The sequence below is a fragment of the Rutidosis leptorrhynchoides genome, chromosome 4, assembly GCF_046630445.1.
Source record: "Rutidosis leptorrhynchoides isolate AG116_Rl617_1_P2 chromosome 4, CSIRO_AGI_Rlap_v1, whole genome shotgun sequence".
NCBI classification, from domain to species: Eukaryota; Viridiplantae; Streptophyta; class Magnoliopsida; order Asterales; family Asteraceae; genus Rutidosis; species Rutidosis leptorrhynchoides.
The window spans coordinates 472,308,518-472,334,328 of NC_092336.1; the positions used below are offsets into that span (position 1 = coordinate 472,308,518).

The window sequence follows — 25,811 nt, forward strand, 5'->3', positions numbered from 1 at the left end:
TTTATTTCTAATCACAATACCATCTTTATCAACCTTGTTTCTGTAAACTCATTTAGTGCCAATTGCAATTTTACCATCAGGTTTTGGAACCAACTCCCATACATCATTCCTTTCAAATTCTGTCAACTCTTCAGTCATAGCCTCAACCCTATCATTGTCAGCCAATGCTTCATATACTTCTTTGGGCTCAATTAGTGAAAGAAAACAAGAAAAGAAGCAATAGTTTGCAATACAAAGTCAGACACAGGTGTCTGAGAAGAAGAGCTAGGTTTAGGCAAACCAGTAGGATCCACAACATAATCCTCAAGATGCTTTGGAGGAACTATATTTCTAGATGATTTTCTAGTAGGAACAGCAGGATCCAAGATGGTATTTGATGACTGATCACCCTCTTGAATAACAACAGACTCATCTTCTTGTGGAACTTCTTCTGTATGAGAATTATCTGCAGAATCATTTTTCAACCCAGACAAATTAGGTTCATCTGACTCGGACTCTGAATCCAGAGTCTGAACACTGTTTCTGGAAATTAAATTTGACAATTCACCAAGTGCAGATAGTTCAATCCTGAATGACTGATCCATTTCTAAAGAACTTTCATCAAAAGAAACATTAATGGATTCTTCAATCTTCATTCTCCTCTGATTGAATACTCTGTAAGCTTTAGATACAGAAGAGTATCCCATAAAAATACCTTCATCAGACTTTGGCCTCATTTTAGCAGATTATGCTTCAACCCTTCAACTAAAGCAACTTTCTTAAATGTAACACTTCCAGCTATAACAGTACCATAACCAATAGTCTTTGCAACTGAATTATCACCATATCTTACAGAAGGACCTTTTTCTTCAACAAACCCTACAAGATGCTCTTTGCATCCAGTCATGTGTCTTGAGCAACCACTATCCAAATACCACATGTTACCCTGTTACACAAGACACAAAACAAAAGAAAATGGTTAGTTTTTAAGGGGAACCCACTTTTCAGTGGGTTCAGTTGGAGTGCTCTTCACTCTCCAAACAAAAGCTTTGTTTCCAATCCAAATCAACTTGTCCTTAACCGATTTTAAGACACTTTTATTTTTACAAGCTTTAGGTTTCCATACCTTCTTAATTTTCTCAGGAAAACAAGATGTTCTTTTAACTGAAGGTTTTTCTTGACTATTAATTTTTTCATTGAGTTTTGAAATTTTCTTTTTGAGTTTTTGAATAGTCTTAGCTTGTTTTGACTTTGACCTTCTTTTAGTTAACACTTTTAAATCTGGACAAGTGTCAGTTTCAGAGGATGATTCAGAGTTGTTATTGTAACTTGACTCTTGGGTGTCAGACTCTAGGTCAAAACATACACTGTTATCTTGAGAGACTAAAATGCTAGAGTCTGAAGGTTTCAAAAGTTCAGACTCTAATGGATTTTTACTCTCAAGTATTATAGTCTCAGAAGGTTCAACTGGATCTAATGACCTTACAAAAGCATTGGTTAAAATCTTTTTGTCACCATCAAATTTTACAAATGTGTTTGGTAGAATGTCAGGTTTGAATACACTTGGATCAACTTCCACATTATTATCTAATATGTAGTTTTCACCTACTATAGCTTTGACATCATTTGGAATTTGTTTGGCAATTGCATCAGAATTCTTTTTGGAAGATACACACCATGATTTACAAATTGATTCGTAGTGATTTGACCTTTTCATTTATCTTAGGGGATTTAGTTTCCTAATTCTTATCTCCAAGACTCTATAAATAAAGAGGTCTTGGGGTGAGGTTAGTTGTCTTTGCCTGCAGCAAGAACCGATCTCATAACTTTGAGATCGTCTATCCTCTGTTTTTCATTGTTTATGTTCTTCATTTATTCAATAAAATGTTAAACTTTGAGAAACTTCTTTTGTTCTTCGTTTCCGCACTAAGCTAATGTTTAATTCTTTTGATTGATCGACGTTATGGGGTCTATCACCTTTATACAGACAGAACTAATGCATTAAATATCATACCTAACAATGTAATCGTAAAGACGATTTTTATATTTGAATTAAGTATTAAATATTTAGTGGATAGAAATTAGAAAGTAGAGTTGAAGAATTTTATAGAGTTGAATAGGTGAAACCCAAATGAAGATAATTTTTTATGCAAATTCAAAGGTTTGAGAAGTACAATGCCTTCAAGTCGGAAAATAACCACTCCAATGACAGCATTGAACCTGCAAATATGATGGTAAAAAAACTACACAAATAAAACTCATGATACAAACACAAATGTTAAATGCTTTTTTTTACGACCAAGTGTTAGATGTTAGCCCAGTTTCTAAGATATAAACACAAGTAAGGCTTACGCGAAGAGACTTTGAAATAGGTGGTTGCAGTTGGATATATCATTTGGTCGAACATGTGGTGTGAAAACATCATCTACAATTTGAACAGTCATGATATAAACAAAACTTCATAATCTGAAAACCTGAACAGTCAACAAAGTGAATATAAAATCATAACTTATCATTTACCAATGTAAAAATCTCGTTTGAAGCTCACACAACTTATACGATGATAATCGATTTAGACTCTCCAAAACTTCATAATCTGAAAAAAGCGAGAATTAGTGTTATTGGCAATGGATAGAACTTGGAATTAATGACAAAAAATACTACACCTTTTGATCAAACATGTTTCTTTATAGAAATAAGCGAAGAAAAAAACTCAACTTAACTTATTTCTTTTACTTCTTTTTTGTTAATGCCCATTACATTATGTTCCAAATATAACAGCAGCTTCTCACAGACTACTTTTATATCAAATATTAATGTGTATTAATCTCTCACTCACGAAATATATTTTACATACTATTTTCATACCAAAGATAAGCTATATGATTTGTCTAAGCAAACATTAGTACACAAATTGCACCATGATAAAGAAAAAATTGGCATTTGCATATAATACATAATAACATATTGGGTAATAATAACAAATAGTCGAAGAAGAAAAAAATGAGGATAAATTGAGATTGAGATTTCTCAAACCAGTTCGTCCAACGGCATAAAGAAAACGCCAATTCGCGTTGTATCTGGTGGGTTCCTTGCGATGCATGTTTTGTAAACTTTTGCCTGAATGATTTTCAATCCATCATGTGGCTTTAGATCTGCTGTTATTGTAACTTCTGCGAAGCTGTAACAAAAAATAGCTAGCTACGAACTTAGGAGTCCATTCTTCTGATGATGTTAATAGTTAGCATGCACTATATTACAAAATGTAATGCAAGGGGTACATGAATATTCAAATAAACATAAAACAATATTTGAAGATCATCATTTTTTTCTTCTTATTATTACTTTATAAGACCCTTGTTTATATTATATTCAACTAAGCTGGTAATTAATTTAGTCCTGAAATGTTAACAAAGAATAAAGTAAAGCATTTTTTTTAAAGGCGAAAGTAAAACACTTTGCAAGTATAGGAACTTTTAGTATGAATAGTTATAATTAAAAGTATAGGCGAAAGTTAAAAGTATGAAAATACACAGATAAGTAGACATTGCTAAGAATTGTGAAGAGGTCAATTCATAATCCATTACACTCTCTCATTTATTTTACAAAAGTGAATGTCAACACTTACATGTGGTGATTTTAGGTCTAGTATATGTCAGCACATCCTATAAACATAGACAATATAGCTAATACCCACACACAATAAACACATATAATACACTAAACATAACATCTGCAGATAATGCAATGAAGAATAGATGCATAATTATACCTTGATACATTCTCCAGTATAATATAGAAATGCTTTTCCAAACACATATAACGGATAGTTTGTTTCACCGTATGTCAAATATCAAGTATCTATTCATATCATAGACAATTTTTTGAGTTAGACTAATTGATGCAAATAAAAAGTAACCCCCTCCTTTGCTAATTGATGCTATAGTACATATGTATTAGTTAGCAGAAAACAGTAAGCAAGATAGTCGAGTTCCACATAACTAAAAGTAGTTCAAATTGTGAAAATATTTGCTTCCAAACCACATAGGTTATAAATGTGTCACAATTGACACTAAATTACATTTGGTCAGTAGTTCCCCAATATACTCCGTATATTTCTAAATTCATTTTCTGCGATATCCATGTTCAAATGTAAAAACTATCTTTAACCTCTTTTTATAATAGATCAATTCAAATGAAATAAGCATTATAAAAGACAAAATCATCATCATACCTTAAGGGTACCTTTGCAATGGCTACATTTGAAGCAAGATATTTGATAATCAATAACATCAGCAGACAAAAACTCCACAGGGTAAACTGTCTTCCCACAAGCCTTGCATTTTTGTTGGGTTCCAGTAAAAGACATATTTACCATTTTACCCTCTAGATTTGATCTGTTATGATCTTTTTACCCTACCACCCTGTTTTCAACAAAAGATCAAATGTGCAATTTTTAGACCCTTTTCAGTTCAATCTCAAGCAACACCTGAAAAATTCTTGTTATAAAATTTTACAAACTCGGTCTCATAGCAGATGTGACATGTTAAAGAAGTTTAATTCAATTCCTTTTTTATATATCAATCACACCGAATCAAAGATAAACAAATACAAGGTTCACAGAACTAACATCTAACACAACATAAAAAATTGACTTACAAAAAAGAAGCTAATGCTTTACACAACTAACATCAGTTCATAACGGAAAACACACACACATAAAACATATGCTACGTTGATTAGAGTTAGTGATACAAAAATCACAAATATCACAAAAATCACAAATATCAGTATATCTATACTATAACAGCAACCATCTACAATGTGCAATAATAAACCCTAACTTCAATAACTTACACAGTAATAGATACACAATTATACAAATATATGTATATGTACATACAGATACAGAGATGAGGAATTATATACCGCTTCTGATTTCCCGATGAGTTTGGCGACGATGGAGGTGGCTTCAGATAGGATGGATGATGTGTCAACTCCATCTAAGTTGACGTTCGTTGATAGATTCAAGCACGACATCTTCTTCTTCAACACACTCGATTTTCTTCACCAAATCAAAACCCTAATAGAAAATTAGAGGAGGCGATTAATGGATTGATGGATTGAACAAATTAGAGGAGGCGATTAATTTTGATCGGAGATATTTTTGGGACGGAAGTTTTGTTAACCATAATTTTAGTAACTACCCACCTCAAATCCGTGGTTGTTAAGGACAGAAGGACACGCGTCAGCTGCTTATAAATAATGATTTTTTTAATTCAAAATTATGAGAAAAAAGTATTTCCTGAGAATCAATGTGGTTGCGCCACGTGGATTTATATTACCGATTTATGTATGTAGAAGAAGATTAATTTCCGTATGACTTTGAACTCAAACATCAAAATTGGTTTTGGAAATTACTAATATTATTCTTGAATACTGAAATTACAATATTATTTGAAACTTCAACAAAAACATACAACTCATCAGCCGTGTTTATTTATCTTCAATAAATGTGACCAAAGTTGGTTTTCATATAATTTTCTAGTTTAGTTCAGCCGCCTCTCAGATCGCCGGAATAGTTCCCTTTTTTTTTTTTTTTTTTCTTCGCAGGTAATATAACAGAGCCGCTACTACCTCTTTGCCGTCGGGAGCCGCTGAACTCCTTCATCCTCATAAGGTTGTGTTTGTTTTCTCTGACCCTTAAATTTCTCTTCTCCATAACCTAACTCTTCTGTAGCCAACCTTACTGTACAATTTCTATTTGGTTTTCATAACTTAAACTTTTATGCTGTTTGTCTTTTTTTTTTTTTAAGCCTTTACAACCTGTGCTTTCCCCGAATTAAGAGTAATATTTTTGTAGCTATAGTATATTAAGTTTCCATCTAATAGATTTTTTTATAAATTTATTAAGTATTTTCCATTGGGTATAAATTCTTCTTATATATACATATATATATTTTTTTCCTTTTTTTCTCCTATTTGACTATATTGGATTATATATTATTCTTTTATTGATATACCGCCTAGTTGTAATTTATATTATAGTATAACTTACATTTATATATCCTTTTTTTTAGTTCTAAATATTATAATTTACAATTTATACGAATTTATCTTATTCATATTGTTTAGCTTGTACTTGGTCATCTTTTTAGTGCACAAAGTAACATAGATCCTTCGCATAGTTATGGTCACTTGAGGTCATGTTCTCCTGTTTTAGGGGCGGGTAGGCCTAGAGGGGTTAGAGGAGGTTGTAGGGTAGCCACCGTTGGTAGGATTAGAGTGGGTAGTTGGAATATAGGAACCTTGACTGGTAAGAGGATTGAGCTCGTTGATACCTTTCTTAAGAGTAAGGTAGACATAGTGTGTGTTCAAGAGACTTGATGGAAGGGTGAAGAGGCGATAGAGATTCAGGACTATAAGTTGTGGTACTCGGGTTCTAGGATAGCACGAAACGGGGTAGGTATCTTTTTAGGAAAACTACATAAAGATAACGTTGTTGACGTGGGCAGGTTTAGCGATAGGATTATGTCGGTTAGTTTAATTATTAAGGAGGAGACTTTCACGGTCATTAGTGCATACGCACCTCATGCGGGTTTAGGTGATGCGGAAAAGAAGAGTTTTTGGGAATTGTTAGATGAGGTGGTGAGGGGGTGCCCAGCCGACCATCGACTGATTATAGGTGGTGATCTGAATGGACATATAGGAGTGGAGGCAGAAGGTTATGAGGGAGCCCATGGTGGCTTTGGGTTTGGTCCTAGAAATGAAGAGGGGCGCTCAATTCTTGAGTTTGCCATTGCCCACGAGTTGGTGGTAGCAAACTCTTTCTTCAAGAAGAGGGATGCTCAGTTAGCCACATTCCATAGCGGGGGTCGCAGCACCCAGATTGACTTTTTGCTTCTTCGTAAAGGGGAACTTAGGACATGTAAGGACTGTAAGGTCCTTCCAGCTCTGACGTGCTCCTCCCAGCACAGATTGCTGGTCATGGACCTAGTCACTAGGGGAAGAGTTGGCAGGAGGGCTAGGGCTGTACAACCTAGAATCCTTTGGAAGAACCTATATGGAGCGAATGCGGAGACTTTTAGAGCGATTGTTGTTAATAGATTGAGTGTAGAAGAGGATTACGTTGCCCCTACGGACGCAGACCAGATATGGAATCGCATGGCGTCCACTATCAGAAATGTGGCAAAAGAGACCTTAGGAGTGGCTATAGGGACATCGAGAGCCCATAAGAGTAGAAGAGAGTCGTGGTGGCTTAGTGACGATGTCCAATCGAAAGTCGCGTTAAAGCAGACGAGGTTTAGGGAGCTCATTACTCTTGGAGAAGGGACACCTGAAGAGAGAACTAGGGTAGAAGAAAGATATAAAGAAGCTAAAAGAGAAGCTAAGAAGGCCGTAGCAATTGCAAAAGACAAAGCATATGAAGACTTGTATAGAAAACTAGACTCTAAAGAGGGAGCTAATGACATATATAGGATAGCCAAAGCTAGGGAGCGAGGAAGGAGGGACTTAGGTAACATCAAATATATCAAGGATGTAGCAGGGCAAAGTATAGTGAGAGGAGACCTTATTAGGAAAAGATGGGAAGAATATTTTGCATCCCTTTTCGGTAGGGGAAGACCAGAGCAGAACGGTGAACCCCACGAGGTTCAGGAGTTTCAAAACAACTGTTTCTGCACGAGGATTAATCAGGAGGAAGTTAGATTGGCCCTACGAAATATGGGGAGAAACAAAGCAGTAGGACCAGACCAAATTCCGATTGAGGCGTGGAAGTGCCTAGGAGGTGACGGGGTTAGATGGTTGACAAACCTTTTCAACACGACGTTTAGAAGCGCAAATATGCCTATGGAATGGAGACTCAGTGAGGTTATTCCCATTTACAAGAACAAGGGAGATGCGCAATTATGTAGTAACTATAGAGGCATAAAGTTACTCAGTCATACTATGAAGCTTTGGGAAAGAGTGATCGAGACGAGGCTCAGACGCGAGACAAAGGTTTCAGAGAACCAATTCGGCTTCATGCCAGGACGCTCGTCGATGGAAGCGATTCACATAGTTAGAAGCCTTATGGAGAAGTATAGGGAAAAGCAAAAGAACCTACACATGGCGTTCTTAGACTTGGAAAAAGCTTATGACTGTGTCCCGCGTGAGCTGATTTGGAAGACTCTTAATGCTAGGGGAGTCCCAAGTAGATATATAAGATCTATTAGAGATATGTACGAGGGGGCGAAGACTCGAGTACGTACGACGGTAGGAAACACAGAGTTTTTCCTGGTAGAGGTTGGTTTACATCAGGGATCTGCCCTTAGCCCTTATCTTTTCGCTTTGATCCTAGACGAGTTGACTCATAGGATACAAGACAACATCCCATGGTGCCTGATTTTCGCCGACGATATTGTATTAGTTTCGGATTCCCAGGATGAGCTTAACAGGAGGCTAGAGCAATGGAGGATCGCCTTAGAATCAAATGGCCTACGGATTAGCAGACTTAAATCAGAGTACCTTAGATGCGATTTCAAGGGGGGCGAAGAGGAACACGACGATATAGTGGATATCAGAATTGGGGATCAGATTCTACCCCCGCAAGAGTCCTTTAGATATTTAGGCTCGATGCTTCACATTTCGGGAAGGATAGATGAGGATGTGACGCATCGTATACGAGTAGGATGGTTGAAGTGGAGGGCTGCGAAAGGGGTGTTGTGCGACAAGAAGGTCCCACTTAAACTGAAAGGTAAATTCTTTAAGGTGGCAATTAGACCAGCCATGTTGTATGGTTCAGAGTGTTGGCCAATGACGAAGGCCCAAGAGAGGAGGATGGAGGTGGCAGAAATGAGGATGCTTAGATGGACGTGTGGTAAGACCATGCTAGATATGATACCAAATGGAGTTTTTAGGGAGAAATTGGAAGTTGGGAACATCATCAACAAACTTAGGGAAGGACGACTTAGATGGTTTGGGCATGTTAGGAGGCGCCCACTTTTAGCCCCAGTTAGGAGAGTCGAGACCCTCGCCGTTGGCGGCGTAAGGAGAAGGGGTAGACCTAGACGTAGGATGGAGGATAGATTGAAGCTTGACATGAAAGAGCTCCTACTGACGGAGGACATGACTTCTGATAGGAGCCTGTGGAGGAGTAGAATTAGAATTATTGAGTAGGTTTTTTTTTTTTTTTTTTTTTTCCCATTGTGTTAGTTACTTTTATTATACAACTACATATATAACTATAACCAGATATTCAATAACCACACTATTTATACCCCTCTACATGGTTTATATGCCTTTGTATCTATGTATATGTTTTTAGGCTATATATATGTACCGATGTATATGTTTGTATCTCTATATATATGTATCTATGTATCTAAGTGCATGTATTAGTGTATGTAGGTTTGTCTATCTTGTATCTGTACCTAGGTATATATATCTACGAATGTATCTATATGTATTTATGTTTAAGCATGAGTTTTTTTTTTTTTTTTTTTTCATGCTTTCGTGTGGTATATATACATCGATGTGTGTGTCTGTGTGGGTGCGTATATGTATATGTATATGTATATGTATATGTATATGTATATATCTTGTTTGTCTGTATGTCTACCTGAAATTAAATGGTTATGTGCACTATTTTATTCATGCTCTTTGCCCTACTGTTGTGCATTACTGCTTTATGTGTCCCCTTTATGGTTACTGTGTATGGTTGCTTCTTGCTAGGTGCTCATTACTCGTACAGGTACGTATCATTTGCCCTGTCTATTTCGTTCTTATGAGCTCTTCGGGCCGGAGGTCCTTTAGGAAGCAATCTCTTTTGCGCTAGAGTAGAGGGAGGGACGACCTTATCTAGGCGCGGGTTCTATACCCGCGGGTGGAGTAGTGACTTCCTTCTAATCTAGGGTACGAGGAATGATTGTCTACACTCACCTCCCCCATACCCCACTTTCGTTGGATTGGGTAATGTTGTTGTTGTTGTTGTTGTTTAGTTCAGCTGCAACTTAGATTTCTTGAAATCAAGATTAGAGTACTACTTGGTCCGTAAGACTTCAGGCTAGTTCTAATATACTAAAAATGTAAACCCATATGTTAAGTCAAAGATATGTGATGTGCATCGAATCATAGCAAACATTGTAAGAGTGATGGTAGGGAAGTATAAATACCATCACTTACTCATTCCTGTCAAGCTTTTGTCACATACACACACAAATGGTGTAATCACCTTTCCATCTCCCTAACCTCTCCCTAGCACATGTAACTAATTATGGCACTTAGTTGAATCATCATCATTCCAATTGCTGGTGTTATCTTCATCAATTATCTACAACTTATACATATAAATACGATTCATACATATTCATACATTGTATCATCACACATACAATGATGATGTTGAGGCCTCTACAATAATTCATTCACTAGAAACTGAAACTGATTGGTGCTTTTGATATTCTTACATCGAATACAACTTCTTGAATCAGAAAAACACATTTAAATTTACCATAGGAAGTTAGATCTTCAAAATTTTGAATCTTTCGGTCAACGATTCAATTCGAACTATTTGAGCATTCTCAGGATCAGAGAGAGTTTCTTAATTGCTCCATTTTAAGCATTTTTTGTTCATATATGATAGCCTGAAACCTCACGAATAAGAAGATTGAAATTTTGAAGTCTTCTTTACTGCCATCACGGTTCTTAAATTTTTTAGAATTTTATTAATATTAAAAGCTTTAAATTGATTCGTTAATGTTCTAAAAATATGCAGAAAGGTTTTTAATTCATTTTGAAACTCCAAATCGTTCAGAAATTGAAGTTGCAGGTCTCACCGGAGTTCGGCCGGAATTACATGCCAGAAAAACGTTTTTGATTTGAAAATTTTGTTACGATTCACATGTACGGATCAGTCGTCACTCAAGTACGAATCGGTAGTCACTCTGAGTCAACAAGTCACTCAAGTACGATTCACATGTACGGATCACTCGCCACTCATGTACGGATCACTCGTCACTCAAGTACGAATGTGTTACGATTCGCGCTATCTGTGACGACCCGGAAATTTTTGACCAAATTTAAACTTGATCTTTATATGATTACGACACGATAAGCAAAGTCTGTTAAACCGAGTCTCGAAAATTTTGAATTATTTTATATATTCATTTACCGTTCGACTGTTCTTGTCGATTCACGAACAACTATTTGTAGATATATATATATATATATATATATATATATATATATATATATATTAATTCAAAATATAAATGCTTTATTAATATTATTATCATTATTAATATCATTATTATTATGATTAGTAGTAAAGTTATGATTCTAGTTATTTAATAATTATTAGTATATCATTATGATTATTAATATCCTTATCATTAATTCTATTATTATTATTATTACTAATTTATTAACAGTATTATTAATTTTTTTATATATATTGTTAACTACTAAGGTAATATTAAGATTAATATATAAAGAACTAGATACATAATCGAATTTGTTACACATCCACATCGAAGCTTTATTCAATTTGCTTTGATCTACAATTTGTTAAAGGTCCCAATCAATTACTTGATTACCTTTCCTGATGTCCGTGATTAATGGTTGATAGAATAGAAGTTAAATTAGAAAAATTGAAATTTTATTATGGCTGCATTCATCTACTTTACACATCCATCTATCTTTTATTATATCATGCATACAAGAGATAACATCATAAGTTTGATCAACCCATATCATCTTAACCGAACACACACACAACCACTATTAATCTCTAGACACTTATAATATTACTTTTCTACTTTCTGATTCAATCAATGGAATATTTGTAGTGACCCTAACTTTTCCATGTTTATATATATTAAATGAAACTGATATTTACATGATTAAGTGTTTCCAACATGTTAAGCAATCAAACTTGTTAAGACTTGATTAATTGAAATAGGTTTCATGTAGACAATTGACCACCCAAGTTGACCGGTGATTCATGAACGTTAACACTTGTAAAAACTATATGATGACATATATATGGATATATATATATAGTTAACATGATATTATGATAAGTATGTATCTCATTAGGTATTTTAACAATGAGTTATATACATAAAAATGAGCCTATTGAATTAAGAAACTCGAAAACGATATATATAACGATTATCGTTATATCAACGTCTTACTAATTACATATGAATCATATTAAGATATTGATACACTATGTTTAACATGATAAAATGATAATTAAGTATATCATTAAGTATGTTAACAATGAACTACATATGTAAAACAAGACTACTAACTTAATGATTTCGAAACGAGGCATATATGTAATGATTATCGTTGTAACGACATTCAATTGTATATATATCATATTAATATATATTAATACATCATAATATCATGATAATGTAATAATTTAACATCTCTTTAGATATAATAAACAATGGGTTAACAACATTTAACATGTAACGACTAACGATGACTTAACGACTCAGTTAAAATGTATATACATGTAGTGTTTTAATATGTATTTATACACTTTTTAAATACTTTAAGAAACTTATCAAAATACTTCTACTTAACAAAAATACTTACAATTACATCCTCGTTCAGTTTCATCAACAATTCTACTCGTATGCACCCGTATTCGTACTCGTACAATACACAGCTTTTAGATGTATGTACTATTGGTATACACACTCCAATAATCAGCTCTTAGTAGCCCATGTGAGTCACCTAACACATGTGGGAACCATCATTTGGCAACTAGCATGAAATATCTCATAAAATTACAAAAATATTAGTAATCATTCATGACTTATTTACATGTAAACAAAATTACACATCTTTTTTATCTAATCCATATACCAACGACCAAAAACACCTACAAACACTTTCATTCTTCAATTTTCTTCATCTAATTGATCTCTCTCAAGTTCTATCTTCAAGTTCTAAGTGTTCTTCATAAATTCTACAAGTTCTAGTTTCATAAAATCAAGAATACTTCCAAGTTTACTAGCTCACTTCCAATCTTGTAAAGTGATCATCCAACCTCAAGAAATCCTTGTTGTTTACAGTAAGATATCATTCTAAATCAAGGTAATACTCATATACAAACTTTGATTCAATTCTTATAACTATAACTATCTTAATTCGAGTGATAATCTTACTTGAACTTGTTTTTGTGTCATGATTCTACTTCAAGAACTTTCAAGCTATCCAAGATCCTTTGAAGCTAGATCATTTCTTGTCACTTCCAGTAGGTTTACCTACTAAACTTGAGGTAGTAATGATGTTCATAACATCATTTGATTCATACATATAAAACTATCTTATTCGAAGATTTGAACATGTAATTACTAGAACATAGTTTAGTTAATTCTAAACTTGTTCGCAAACAAAAGTTAATCCTTCTAACTTGACTTTTAAAATCAACTAAACACATGTTCTATATCTATATTATATGATAACTTAATGATTTAAAACCGGAAAACACGAAAAACACCGTAAAACCGGATATACGCCGTCGTAGTAACACCGCGGGCTGTTTTAGGTTAGTTAATTAAAAACTATGATAAACTTTGATGTAAGACCCAAATATTTGTTGTACATAAGGTATTTATGGTGTGCGATGCGTGTATGAAGTGTACGAAGCACGTACGTATTGCTTGTTCGAACGTCGAAGGAAACTGGACGTTGTCTGAAGTGACAAGGTGTGTACGTATCTTTTCAACCCCAAATAAATTTATGTTGATGTTTCAAAGACTTACCATTGGAAAGAAAATCTTATTACGTTTCCAATGATATTTGATTCATCGAAAACGGAGCTACGGTCAAAAAGTTATGGCCAAAACAAGAAACAGAAAAACTGACCTGAAGGTTGGAGCGGCGCTCCACCTTATGGAGCGACGCTCCGATCCCATCTGATGCAATTTTCAGCTTTTTTAAAAGGTTTAAATGAGGGGTACTTTGGTCTTTTCACTAGGGGTCGGTTTGGGATCATCAAAACTGATCCATTGATCATTGTGGATCACATTTCACCCACACAAACACTCTCTTCAAACCCTAGTGAGAGAAACCCACTTTTAGTGAGAGAGAGCTTGATTTGGAGAAGAAGGAGTTGGATTCTCATCAAGGCTCGGGTTTTAAAGTTGTTCTACTCGTCAACGGCATCATTTTGGTGGTATTGGTAAGTTCAAACTCCGAATTACATTTGTTAGATTTGATATTCAAGTTAGGGTTTGAGTTTGATTTGTAGTGAAACCCTCTTAGATGATGAAATGGGTTTATGGTGACTAGTTATTCTTGTCACTTGGCGGGTTTTGAGTTGGTTGACGATTTGGCCTTGATTAGGCTTTAATCTTGAGTTTAATCACTAGGTTTAGTGATTATGGAAGTGTTGGAACCACTTTAGGTGAATTTGGGTTGACTAATTTTGACTAGAGTCAAAATTAGGGTTTGGTGATGATTATGACCCAATTGTCGATTTAATAAGATTTATAAACTTAAAATGGATTAAGTTGAAGTATAAAACCGAGTTAAATATGTTTTGGTGTCAAAACTTGCTAATGGCGCGATATTGACTTCTTATGGGTCAAATTAGGGTTTAAGTGTCATTTTGGGCAAGATAGGTGTTTAACACCTATGATTGGGTTTAATTGGCGTATTAGGACCATTCTCACTTGTGTTAGTGATTATTGGTTAATTTTGGGCGCGGTTTGTACTTGGAAGTGCATTTGGGTCGAAATTGCACTAAGTGTCAATTGGGTTGGTTTGTAAGTCAACCCTTATTGTGTTGCTTGTTATGTGATAAATGGAATAGGTACATTCCATCGGCGATTGCGGATTTTGGTTTGGCATCCATCAAGACTTCAAGGTGAGTGTTAATATCCTATGTGCATATGTATGTGTAGGATGGGTGCAGGTCGGGTGAAGTGATTCTCGGCTATAGAGCTCACTTCACATATAGGTGGTTTTGATGGACTTTTGTATAGGTCCAATTGGCACGGTTGTGCGTTTTGGCTGATCACCTTTGGCGAAGTACACATTTGGTGTGTACTTTATCACACGTGGTTGCGATGTGGATGATATAACCCCAATGGCGAAGGGTTTTGATGTTGAGAAGTGAGTCGCGTGTAGTTCGGATTCACGATGACGCGTGTAGTTCGGTCATCTTATTGAGGTAGTAATCTCGTGTGGTTTCGGATTACTAAGGCTCGTGTAGTTCGGCCAACCTCGATGTTGTCTTGTTGAAGATAGTAATCTCGTGTGGTTTCGGATTACTAAGGCTCATGTAGTTCGGCCAATCTTCATTGTGGTGTTTGGTATTCGGTAATGGGTTAAGGGGTTAACCTTATTCGTTTATATATTGTTATATATATATTGTTGTATTGTCGTGATGTAGCTAACCCTTCGGGTGTAGCTTCTTGGCGCTGTTCACATCGTCGTTGGTGAACTTATGTTTGTTGATGCATATTTAGCTTGTTGCTTAGTGATCGTACGGTATGCTTAGATTAGCTTGCCTTTATGCTTGGATGCTCCGGTATGCGGTATTTGTTTATTTATGTGGCGTGTCCATTTTATGCATATATATGTATGTAGTATATTTTCACTCACTAAGCGTTAGCTTACCCTCTCGTTATTTACATTTTTGTAGATTTGCTTGGATGAGGTGGCTCGGGTAAGCATGGGAACTAGTGGCTCGCGTAGTTGCTTTAGAAGGCTTGCTTTTGGATTTGATTAGGATTGGGTAGCGTATCCCCAATCGCCATGCTCGGCTTTATTTTGTGTTAAAAATCATGTGGTTGAAAACTTGTATTTTGTACGAAAGTCGTAAAACAGCCGACGTAGGCCCGGTCTCGTAAAACTCATTTTATTATTGGAACGTGTTAGTTTTAACTAATATAAAATATTGTGAAAAGCGTTTGGTCTAAAAGTGTTGGGAAGCAAGAGATCTTTTTCGCAAAAAAGGAAAAGTTGGACAGGCCGTTTTGGCACGCCGCGCAGTTCAGTGGCGCGCCGCGCCACTGTGCTGTACAACAATATTTTTTTTTTAATTTGCATATTTCGATTGCATATGGGTTGGGTTGTTACATTTGATTTAAAAGTTGTTCTTCTGGGAAAATTATTTTTCTTATGAACATGAAACTATATCCAAAAATCAGGGTTAAACTCAAAGTGAAAGTATGTTTTCCAAAATGGTCATCTAGACGTCGTTCTTTCGACTGAAATGACTACCTTTACAAAAATGACTTGTAACATGTATTTCCAACTATAAACTTATACTTTTTCTGTTTAGATTCATAAACATAAGTTCAATATGAAACCATAGCAACTTGAAACACTCAAAACAGATTTAAAACGAAGAAGTTATGGGTAAAACAAGATTGGATATTTTTGCTTGTTGTAGCTACGTGAAAATTGGTAACAAATTTATATTAATCATATCCTAGCTAACTTATAGTGTATTATACATGTATTCTAATATATTATGTAATCTTGGGATACCATAGACACGTATGCAAATGTTTTGACATATCATATCGACCCATATATATATATATATATATATATATATATATATATATATATATATATATATATATATATATATATATATATATATATATATTATTTGGAACAACCATAGACACTCTATATGCATTAATGTTGGAGTTAGCTATACAGGGTTGAGGTTGATTCCAAAAATATATATACTTTGAGTTGTGATCTAGCTTGAGACGTGTATACACTGAGTCGTGGATTGATTCAAGATAATATATATCGATTTATTTCTGTACATCTAATTGTGGACAACTAGTTGTAGGTTACTAACGAGGACAGCTGACTTAATAAACTTAAAACATTAAAACGTATTAAAAATGTTGTAAATGTATTTTGAACATACTTTGATATATATGTACATATTTGTTATAGGTTCGTGAATCGACCAGTGGCCAAGTCTTACTTCCCGACGAAGTAAAAATATGTGAAAGTGAGTTGTAGTTCCACTTTTAAAATCTAATATTTTAGGATGAGAATACGTGCAGTTTTATAAATGTTTTACGAAATAGACACAAGTAATTGAAACTACATTATATGGGTGAATGATCGAAGCCGAATATGCCCCTTTTTGCTTGGTAACCTAAGAATTAGTAAACCGATCTACTAATTGACGCGAATCCTAAAGATATATCTATTGGGCCTAACGAACCCCATCCAAAGTACCGGATGCTTTAGTACTTCGAATTCGTTTTTATCATGTCTGAAGGATTTCCCGGAATGATAGGGGATATTCTTATATGCATCTTGTTAATGTCGGTTACCAGGTGTTCACCATATGAATGAATTTTATCTCTATGTATGGGATGTATATTGAAATATGAAATCTTGTGGTCTATTTTTATGATTTGATAATATATAGGTTAAACCTATAACTCACCAACATTTATTGTTGACGTTTTAAGCATGTTTATTCTCAGGTGGTTATTAAGAGCTTCCGCTGTTGCATACTAAAATAAGGACAAGATTTGGAGTCCATTCTTGTATGATATTATGTAAAAACTGCATTCAAGAAACTTATTTTTGATGTAATATATTCTTATTGTAAACCATTATGTAATAGTCGTGTGTAAACGGTATATTTTAGATTATCATTATTTGATAATCTACGTAATGCTTTTTAAACCTTTATCGATAAAATAAAGGTTATGGTTGTTTTAAAAATGAATGCAGTCTTTGAAAAACGTCTCATATAGAGGTCAAAACCTCGCGACGAAATCAATTAATATGGAACGTTTATATTCAATATGAACGGTACATAGCAATATTATTTTCTTTAATTTTACTTTCTGTTAAACTTATCTATCAAACTATCTACTTTACTTATATATAATGTATATACAAAAGGGAATCACACACATACAATTCAAACAAATAAGTTTCACGGATGGTAAACTGTGCTTCTTTTTGACTTCACCATAATACAACTGATATAGATATAATTAGATATTCAAATATTCAGATACACAGATATGCAGATATAAGTTATGGATATATACAGATTTTATATTATCACAGGTATATATAAACATATAAATATATATAAATACAATATATGCGTGTAAAATGTAAAAATTACGTATCCTGTTATAATTCACTTTCAAGCTGTAGGTAATTTATTTCCTGATCCTAATCCAGTACAAATCACTCACAATTAGTCATATTACCCAACAAAATTTGCTAGAAATAGTACGTTTTCTTTTTCTCTGTGATTGAGATGTTGTCGACTCCACTAGTCACTACACAACAATGAGAATGGATCATATCATATGTACTATCTCAATTATAACTTACATTGAATAGATATAGATATATAATTTCATATATGAACTCACACATCACAATCTTCATTCACCGAGAGCCACCATCGACTATCTTTCATTTTTCACTATCTTGTAAATATCAACAAACTTCATCATCTTCACCATCGTGAACAACCATCACCACTTCTACCTATCACCACCATTTTGATTTTTACTGTTTTCATTACCGTGAACGCTTCATCACCTTCATCATCATCAATAAACCCACATGAACATAAACAAACTATCATCACCGATTACCTTTGAGATGTTGGGGTTTTACTTCTGTTCTTCAATCACTAAAATGATAGCAAACGAACATCACCACCTCTAGCCGTCACCCAACCCACTATACATCGTCACCACAAAATTTCACTGCTACTACTATTTATGTTTAACGTTTCAGATACCAACAACACGATCACCACCCTTAGTTACAATCGCAAGTATCTATTTTCTCCTTCGTTGTTATTATAGCTACTGCAGCTGACATACCATATGTTATTTTCCTGCTCGATTACACACCACATGTACATACGCTTGATTACTAATTTCGTTTCTTATTTAATCAAGACCATCATCTATCATCACCACTGTTCGAACCAACGCAAACCCATAAACAAAACCCTCACCATCGAATACCACCCAAAACACCTGCTACTTTATGCTTGCCTTCTGTGTTTGCAACCCACAAAACCACCACCATCATCATACGACCACCACCACTACCATCCTACTAATCATCACCTTCGTTGTTACAAATACACCCCACAGTCACGATCTTGTTCCATTTTAAAAAAAACCCCAAAACAAACAACCTGCTGCTGTTAAAGTTTCTATTCTCCTGGAAGGACAAAATCTCGGACATATCTCATATTTTTACTGTTATGCGTTTGTTGAACTTATAGAATAGACGAAGAGAGAAGCAATACCAATTAATTGATTGGGTTTTGTCGATTGCATAAGTGGGCAAGGATGAAACATTTAATTAACAAAGTGTAGGGTCCTTGTGGTTTTCTTTATGTTTCTGGTGGAAACCGAACCCCACCATGTTATAACATCCAATCGTTTGAATATCTCACGAGGTATTTATTAAAACTAAAACGAATTAAATCTAGTTGATTAACAACTTAGGCCGTGGAGTTTTTTTTGCTGTGGGCCGAAACCCAACTGATTTACAGGTGGATTGAAATAGAGGAATTGGTGATACAGCAATCACGAGCTTCAGCTTCTATTTACGTTTGGTTGTACACGCTAGATATAGATGATGGGAAGTGATGATGATAGTTAATGATATAAATGATTATGATGATAACGATAATAAATCTGTGAATATGATGTTATGTATGGTGAGGATGATATGATTAGATGATGGGTGTCACGGTTCTAAGAAAATGATGATGGTAATTTTAGGATGATTAGATGATGATGATTTAAGGCAAGTATGATAGGATGATTAAGATTATAATCGTAATGAATATATGATAATTATGATCACAAATTATGATTATGATCACGGGTTATGAACTTATGATTATGAATTATGATTATGATTTATGATTATGATTATGAATTATGATTAGGGTTTATGATTATAATTATGAGTTATGATTAATGATTATGATTATGAAACGATTATAATTATGATTATGTTTATGATAATGATAATAAGAGGATATCTTTCTGCTACTATACGCTACTGTTTCTAGTTCTGTTTCTATTTTCCATTACGATGGAGATGATGAATAAGTTTTGGGTTTAGTTTGTGAAGATAAGGGGAAAACAGACAATGCGGGTCAATTGAATTAGTGTGAGAGCTAATATTAGAAAGGAAACAGACGGGCGGATGGTTTAAGATGTTATTGGGTTAGCGGGACGTCGCAGGTTCAAAGCCGGATTTGGGCATATTTTTTTTTAAGGCTACTTCTTTGAGGTAGTATTTCTATTACCATTACTATCATTATTATCGTATCATTATTAGTATTAATATAAGTATTATTATTAATATTATCATTTTATAAATTAATAAAATGAGTATCATTATTATTTTTATCATTTTTATTATTAGTATTATTAGTATTAGTATTACTAAGTATTATAAATATTATTGTTATTACTAATATTATCATTACTATTATCATTATCATCATTATTACATTTAACATTAAAATTATTATTTTTAACATTATTATAACTATTATCATTATTTGTATTACTAGTATTACCATTAGTATTAATATTACTATTACAACAAATATTATTTATGTAAAATATAATTATTACATATAACATAACTATATTAATATTTTTTTTTATTTTTTTTCTAAAGTATATAAAATAAATATAGTTAATTAAATTATTAATGAAACACATAATTAAAATAATAATTAAATCACTAATAATATATAAATTTGTTCGATTACCATTATATGTGTTAATATATATAAATTATATAGGTTCGTGAATCCGAGGCCAACCCTGCACTTGTTCAATGACGTCATATGTATTTTTACTACGAAATACTGTATAGTGAGTTATTTTCCCACTTTTAAAATCTAATATTTTTGGGATGAGAATACATGCAGCTTTATAAACGTTTTACAAAATAGACACACGTACATGAAACTACTTTCTATGGTTGAACGATCGAAGCCGAATATGCCCCTTTTACTTGGTAACCTAAGAATTAGTAAACCAGTCTACTAATTGACGCGAATCCTAAAGATAGATCTATTGAGCCCAACAAACCCCATCCATTGTAGCGGATGCTTTAGTACTTCGATGTTGTGTTATCATGTTTGATGGATGTCTCGGAATGATATGGGATATTCTTATATGCATCTTGTTAATGTCGGTTACCAGGTGTTCAATCCATATGATTGATTTTTGTCTCTATGCATGGGACGTATATTTATGAGAAATGAAAATGAAAATCTTGTGGTCTATTAAAATGATGGAAATGATTATTTATGTTAAACTAATGAACTCACCAACCTTTTGGTTGACACTTTAAAGCATGTTTATTCTCAGGTATGAAAGAAATCTTTCGCTGTGCATTTGCTCATTTTAGAGATATTACTTGGAGTGATTCATGACATATTTCAAAAGACGTTGCATTCGAGTCGTTGAGTTCATCAAGATTATTATTAAGTCAATTATAGTTGGATATATTATGAAATGGTATGCATGCCGTCAACTTTCGATGAAATGAAAGTTTGTCTTTTAAAAACGAATGCAATGTTTGTAAAATGTATCATATAGAGGTCAAGTACCTCGTGATGTAACCAAATGTAATGTATTCGTCCAGATGAATTAGGACGGGTCCCTACAGGTGGTATCAGAGCGGTGGTCTTAGCGAACCAGGTCTTGCATTAGTGTGTCTAACTGATAGTTGTTTAGACACATTAGTGAGTCTGGACTTCGACCGTGTCTGCATGTCAAAAATTTTGCTTATCATTTAGTGTCGAAAATTACCTACTTATCATCCTTAGGAAATTATCTGCTTATCATTCTTAGTCTAGACACATCTTACTGCATTGATTGCCTGAATAGTGTATAGACAAAATTTGTATCTTAGCGTATCTGCTAATTTATATCTTAGCGTATCTATTACGGCAAACTTTGCCTGATATCTTCCATAAATTTCTCCTTAATTTAAGGGATCCTGGTACTATATATATCTATGCATATTATGCATTGAGAATACCATCCAACTATCATTTGCTGTCACTAAACGTTTCATACCAAAAATCTTTTCTGTGATCGCGTAAGATGGCCTCTTCGAATAGACCAAGTTCCTCCAGCTCCGAAGACAGCGTGACGGGAGTGTACCAACCGATCAACTACCGTGATTACTGGAGAAAATGGGGGTGGGTTTGCGACATACTCACGTTATGGAGAAGGGAAGAAGGTACTCCATATCATGAGCCGAATCTACCACCTAACATTGGAGTACTCGACCCGCTCACTAGCGAACCTGTTCGCAACACTGTTTATACTCTCTTTGCGAGAATTCTTCTTCTTGAGGCTACCAATAACAGAACTAGAGAAGATATCCAACCTCCACCTCACACTGATAACCAGCCAGGGTTAGTAGAAGAAGTCAACGAGCTTCGCGCTCGAGTAGTGGCTTTGGAAATTATGGTGCAAAAATTACCAACTTCAGCAACATCAACAGCACCACCAGCATCAGCACCAATAGCACCAATACCACAAACAACACAAGCCTCAACATCTGCATCACAAGCCTCAACCTCACAATATGTACCTCAAGTATAATCTTGTTCTACATGATGTTCTACACCATTTATCTTCATTCTACATATTCATTCTACATCGAATATATTCGTTCTATGTATCGTTCTACATCAAAGATTCATGTGTACAAACTGTTAATGGTGAAAATATTTTAACGGGTAGGTAATACTCGAGGAATATTTAGATTTCACATTAATAAGTTACACTGTACATTCTTCAATTCAGATTCAGCAGTCATTAACAATACTGCTCAAATCTGCACATATACGTATCCGTTCACCAAAGAACAACTATTTTCATTCAAATTCAATTTCATATTTGGATTTTGACCGATCAGAATTCAAGTCAAGATTTGACAAGTGGCATAATGAAGAAAATAATGGACGAAATAAAATTGATTAGTAACCAGTTAATTAACTACGTAAAAATTTCTTCATCATCTTCAGAACTTAAATATTTTAAATCCTAAGATTATATATTGAACTATTAGACTACTAACATTGGAGTACTAACCTTGAACAATTAAAAAGTGTTAAAAGAGTAAGAAATATTAATTAAAACATTTTTGACTTAAAATATCGTTAATAAGTTACACCTATTATAATTAAATAATTTCTCAAGTTTGCCACTTGATTTAATCTTAAACATCCTTTGTAACTTAATTTCATCTTAAATATCCTTTGTATCTTGAGGATTACAATCAGCGTTTAATCATCTAAAAACACAATTCTCCTAAAACCACCTCGGATTGATAACCGACGATTCAGATATGGCTGCATTAAATGCAGAGGAAATAGTAAAATTGTAGATGGCCTGAATGGCCAAGAGTTTGATGATAAAGAATGGAGTGTTGGGAACGCTCGATAAAAAATTTGGTACTGAAAAACGGATTGAGCTAACCATGAAGGAGACCAAGGATAAATACAAGGACCAAATCCTATATTCAAAGAATCCAGGTAATTCTGGATCCGATGAAATCCTTAGAGAATATCTTGCTCCGAAGTCATGTTAAAATCTTGCGGAAATTTTTTCTTCATCAACCTTCGAATTTAGAAATTCCAAAATATCATCCTAAATATCTTCGATATTTCTGAGGATATTTTCATAAATATTCTTGTCCGAAATTAGCTACCTCTTCGTGTTTTCTGTATTCCATTATATTGGAAACTTCTGTAAAATCTAAGTATAAATTATGAATGAATTGTGGAGAAGTGTTGGGAATTGAAGCATGGGTTAGTATAATATAATGACGCCCGGCCAGTGTGATTATATTACATTAAGTCATGCTGAGTTTCTAAATGGAACGTGATTATTCCCAGATCATAATGTCATCATGTGTCATGTTACATAACTCTTTCATTCTGCTTAACTTCCAAACATATCAAGAAAATATATTCTTGATAATTCTATTCTCAGTGATTCTGGTAATTTGACAAATCAAATTGTGCTATTACGTTCTTTCTTGTTTAGAACATTAGGTTCATTCGAAACTCCATACTTACGAATTCAGGACCGTTACTCGTTTTACTAGAGGTCGAGAAGAGAATAAAAAGGCAAAGAGCTCCGAAACATAAGGGAAGATATAAAACTCGACAACAACACAGAAATCACAAACCGTGTACATTAATATGAATAGCAATATAAAGACACGGGAGTAGGATAAACACAATAACCCCAAGAGCATAGTAGAAGTAAACAGATTCCTCCGGTGGTAGATGAAAAAGGAGAATGATTGATATGAAAGTCATGAATATATCCAGGATTAAAACTGGATGAAGCATATTGACTGATGATTTGGAAGTATGAATTAAAGTATGGAAAATGGGAGTGGTGGGAAATAATGGAACGAAAGAAGTTCATTTATAGTGAAATACCAGACAAAGCAATCGAGACAGATGATCGTATTTAATTAAGGAGATCTTAATTTCCATAAATCCTGAAGAATCTGATCTTATAGATTTCCAAGATTATCTTTTAAATCCCTTGAATTCCAGAATCCACCGTGACTACGTCAAAAGTTAAATCTCTATCTCAATCTTTTGTGACAACTTCACTCGTACGCTTTACATAATCGAGTCGTTTTATCTATATTAATCAATAGTGATAAAACTCTATTAAACAACTCATATTCGTCGTGAAAACATTTTTTGTGTTAGCCATGACGACCTCGATCAAATTTCGGGACGAAATTTCTTTAACGGGTAGGTACTGTGACGACCCGGAAATTTTCGACCAAATTTAAACTTGATCTTTATATGATTACGACACGATAAGCAAAGTCTGTTAAACCGAGTCTCGAAAATTTTGAATTATTTTATATATTCATTTACCGTTCGACTGTTCTCGACGATTCACGAACAACTATTTGTAAATATATATATATACATATATATATATATATATATATATATTTAAAATTATAAATATATATATATATATATATATATATATATATATTAATTCAAAATATAAATTCTTTATTAATATTATTATCATTATTAATATCATTATTATTATGATTAGTAGTAAAGTTATGATTCTAGTTATTTAATAATTATTAGTATATCATTATGATTATTAATATCCTTATCATTAATTCTATTATTATTATTATTATTATTATTATTATTATTATTATTATTATTATTATTATTATTATTATTATTATTATCACTAATTTATTAACAGTATTATTAATTTTTTTTATATATATATTGTTAACTACTAAGGTAATATTAAGATTAATATATAAAGAACTAGATACATAATCGAATTTGTTACACATCCACATCGAAGCTTTATTCAATTTGCTTTGATCTACAATTTGTTAAAGGTCCCAATCAATTACTTGATTACCTTTCCTGATGTCCGTGATTAATTGTTGATAGAATAGAAGTTAAATTAGAAAAATTGAAATTTTATTTATGGCTGCATTCATCTACATTACACATCCATCTATCTTTTATTATATCATGCATACAAGAGATAACATCATAAGTTTGATCAACCCATATCATCTTAACCGAACACACACACAACCACTATTAATCTCTAGACAGTTATAATATTACTTTTCTACTTTCTGATTCAATCAATGGAATATTATTTTCTTTAAATTTACTTTCTGTTAAACTTATCTATCAAACTATCTACTTTACTTATATATAATGTATATACAAAAGGGAATCACACACATACAATTCAAACAAATAAGTTTTA

General features: G+C 33.6%; 1 protein-coding gene across 1 annotated transcript in view; it reads left to right on the plus strand.

The window, feature by feature from the left end:
• Positions 1 to 4,939: 4,939 nt before the first annotated feature.
• Positions 4,940 to 25,811, plus strand: part of LOC139842297 (uncharacterized) — a 40,841-nt gene continuing 19,969 nt past the window's right edge. The window contains exons 1-5 of the mRNA XM_071832452.1: positions 4,940 to 4,992; positions 5,605 to 5,659; positions 6,115 to 6,347; positions 6,495 to 7,280; positions 7,458 to 7,765. Of these exons, the coding sequence (XP_071688553.1) occupies positions 4,940 to 4,992; positions 5,605 to 5,659; positions 6,115 to 6,347; positions 6,495 to 7,280; positions 7,458 to 7,765 (1,435 nt within the window). The remainder of the gene's footprint in view (positions 4,993 to 5,604; positions 5,660 to 6,114; positions 6,348 to 6,494; positions 7,281 to 7,457; positions 7,766 to 25,811) is intronic.